The sequence below is a fragment of the Venturia canescens genome, chromosome 10 (assembly GCF_019457755.1).
Source record: "Venturia canescens isolate UGA chromosome 10, ASM1945775v1, whole genome shotgun sequence".
NCBI lineage: Eukaryota > Metazoa > Arthropoda > Insecta > Hymenoptera > Ichneumonidae > Venturia > Venturia canescens.
The window spans coordinates 11,839,461-11,842,825 of NC_057430.1; the positions used below are offsets into that span (position 1 = coordinate 11,839,461).

The 3,365-nt window shown below is 36.8% G+C and overlaps 1 protein-coding gene across 1 annotated transcript; it reads left to right on the forward strand.

Moving 5' to 3' along the window:
• The first annotated feature begins 318 nt into the window (after nt 1–318).
• Nucleotides 319–1,230, forward strand: LOC122417342 (phospholipid hydroperoxide glutathione peroxidase-like). Its single transcript, XM_043430776.1, has 2 exons — nt 319–744; nt 838–1,230. The coding sequence occupies exons 1-2, from the start codon at nt 575–577 to the stop codon at nt 1,109–1,111; spliced, it is 444 nt and encodes a 147-aa protein (XP_043286711.1). The 5' UTR covers nt 319–574; the 3' UTR covers nt 1,112–1,230.
• Nucleotides 1,231–3,365: the final 2,135 nt, after the last annotated feature.

Consider the following 3,365-nt stretch of genomic DNA (forward strand, 5'->3'; position numbering starts at 1 on the left):
ATAAAAATTACATTTAAGGAACGAGCCGAATTGAGGGAGCACGAGACGAGTTACCGGAATCCGTACAACTCGGAATCGTGGTTCGCAACGCTCATGTTGTTTCACAGAGATTCAGATTTTTTGTTTCGACTACACCATTTGAAAGCAACAATTTTGTTGCAAGTCCACTCCACAAATCTTAATCACTTGAAAACAATAGCGCATGATCGAATGAATAATACACGGTTCTCAGCCTTGAGCTCGCGTACGCCACAGTGAGATGGGAACTGGACTGCAGTTGAAAATAAACTCGCTTAGTATAGCTCGAGAGCCCGTAACTGTAAAACAGTAAGTGAAATATTATTCCACAGAGTTTGACGAGTGTGGTGGTGGGATGAAAAAATAGTGAAAAAAATTTGTAAATCTGTGTGACGTTTCACCACTAATTCGGCACTAATTTCACGCAACGAGAATTTAAAGAAATTTCTGGTGGAACGTTTTCGATTAAAAAGTGATAATATTGACACAGGTGTTGCTCAGAGTATCGGCAAATCATCGTTCGGTAGATTCAGGAGAGAATTTCGACGAATGTTAAATGGCTAGCGACGAGCCCGCTCCGATGTTCGATCAAGAGGTCGACTGGAAAATAGCGACTTCGATTTATCAATTCCATGCAACTGACATCCATGGCAATGACGTACACTTCAGTAAATATGAGGGACACGTTGTCGTAGTGGTCAACGTAGCATCCGAGGACGAAAAGTCGTACGATAATTACTCAAGATTAGAAGATTTATACGATAAATATGGCCCATCCAAAGGTTTGGTAATTTTAGCTTTTCCATGCAACCAATTCAGAACCTCGGAGCCGGGCACTTCGGAAGAAATTTTAGAATATGTAGAACAATTTTCCTCTGCGAAATTTGAATTGTTCCAAAAAGTTGATGTCAAAGGAGACGCTGCCCACCCCTTGTGGAAATGGCTGAGAATGTACCTTGAGGAAAGCTACAATCATGATATCACGGGGAATTTCGGCAAATTTGTGCTTAACAACGGTGGCCATATCATATGCTACTTCGGGCCAAACACTCTCCCCAGTTCTCTTGGAGTAGTCATTGCATCTTACGTTTGAGCCTTTGATTCAGAGTCGCTGATCGTTTAACGATTATTGGAGAATGATTATATAATATGCGATTAGCACAAAGAGTCGATTTGTTGTGAAAAATAAATTTCATAGTTCTGAAAGAAAAATCTCCTTTTTTGATTTTATGTTCCTGCCACAAATTTTGAACGAACTGCGTATTCTCCTTTATTTCTAATACAACTTTTTATCACAGATTTTCGTTTCGAAATCCTCAATTGTATCTCGTTTCTCGAAGCATTTATTCTATGACAAAATTCTTAATGACACGCTGGGAAAAACGCTATTTTTCGGTACTTCCTAGTACAACATTCATTCATCACTAAATTCACTAAATTCAGCCACCACTAAGTTTCGCCATTCGCGAGCTATCTTCAGATTGGTTATTTATTTTTCGTCGATCTGTATTTTTAAAAAAATCTCATGAATTTAAAGATTCGATAATTGAACGGCTAGTCGAAGACTTTTCTACATCTACGTGAAAAATAAAATATCGAAATTTTGTGAAAACCACGAACATTGAATCATGATATTTGTTCAGTCGTTTGGGATTTTAAAAACCAATTTTTTTCCAACGAAGAGGCCTATTTATACAGATATTTTGTTACTCCTGGAACTCCATACAACTGATTTCACAAATGCAGGATTATGCTTGCACAAAACTCGTATTTATATTTAGAATCGATTGTGCTACCGCTGACAGTTAAAGATACCATGGCCCCAATTCTTCTTATTTTTTCTATAAGTAAAAGTATGAATAAACGTCTCGCATAAAAATGCCGCTACAAACGTGCTTTATCAAAAGCGAATATGTTCTTGCGCACTTGAAACAGGCTGCAAGGACGAGTCAAGAACATTAAACACGTGTCGAGGGTAATTACAATTTTTGAAAATCAGAGGATAAAAAGAAGAAATAAGATTTTTATACAATTATAATAATTTTATAATAATTTATAATAATTTTATACGATTTCCTACAAAACCTGTTTTAAGAATCATGTTATACATTGACCCGTCCGCGATTTGCAAAATTCAAAAGTCGTCAGTGAACGCGTATCGAGGCCTCTAAAAAGTATTTTAAAGGGCAGAAATTTAGACAGGCGTCATATTTTATGATACTGGAACTATTGAAGGATGTTCTTTGAAGAGAAAAGAAAAAAAAATTTTTTTTGTTGCACCCTAGTCTAAGTGCAATTCATCGGAACGTGCGCGCCTTTAGAAAATAGAAAAAATCGAAATTATGCAGATCACGAGCCACGATTTTTTTTTTCACCAGCGAAAACGTGTCCACAAACAAGAGAATGTTTTACGAAAGAATCGAAAGGGTCCAAGTTTATAAAAAAACAAAATGTTTAATTAAAAAGTCTAAAAAATACAAGAAAATCGGTTTTCATATATTTTTTCTTCATTTTTTATAAAACTACAATCAAAAACAAACAAAATGTCCTACTATCATTTCTTAATATCCGTGTTTTCGAACGAGTTATGAGTATTTCCAAAAATTTTCAGCGAAATGTCGAACCTATCAAATGTTTTTTACGAGTTGCGATAAAAATCCGAAAAAATATCCAAAGAGCTCCCTTCAGTCAGTACTAAAAAATAATCAACGAATTTCGAAAAAATAAAAAGTTCCAAGAGTCACAGGCTCGGTGCTCCAGCGTGGAATGCTCCATGTACACTGAGAGATCAATTGACTTGTACGAGGGGATAACACCGTTGCTGTATTTTATTCGATATTCTTCACTGTATTTTCGTCCGTTCGCGCACTATACCGCTCGGGAATTTTCTGTTCTCCATTCTTTTTCACAGTTGGATTTTTATACTACTGGACGTATAATACCCACTTTCGGACGATGGGTATCACAAGGAGCGAGAGGATTTCGAAGCTGATCCTTTAGGTCACGTCTCTAGTGTAGTGCACACACCGAACTAGGATCCGCGGTATCTTTAACTCTCGCTTCACCGAGTTTTCGAGTGAACTGCGGCTCCCCCGTACGTACTTACCCCGCTGGAGCAATGCGCAATAAAACACTAAAGTAGTTGAACGAAACTGTCCAAATTCTTTCGAACGAATTTCAACCATTTTACCTTTTTCTTTTATTTGTATTTTTATTTGTATTATAACAGAGTATCTCGTTTCGTTGCTCGAGAGCTAAATCATATTGGGATATAAAAATACGGGTCAAGGAGGATAATTGTTGGCAGTTTCGTATTCTCTCATGTTGAAAAATGTACTTTCCAAAGA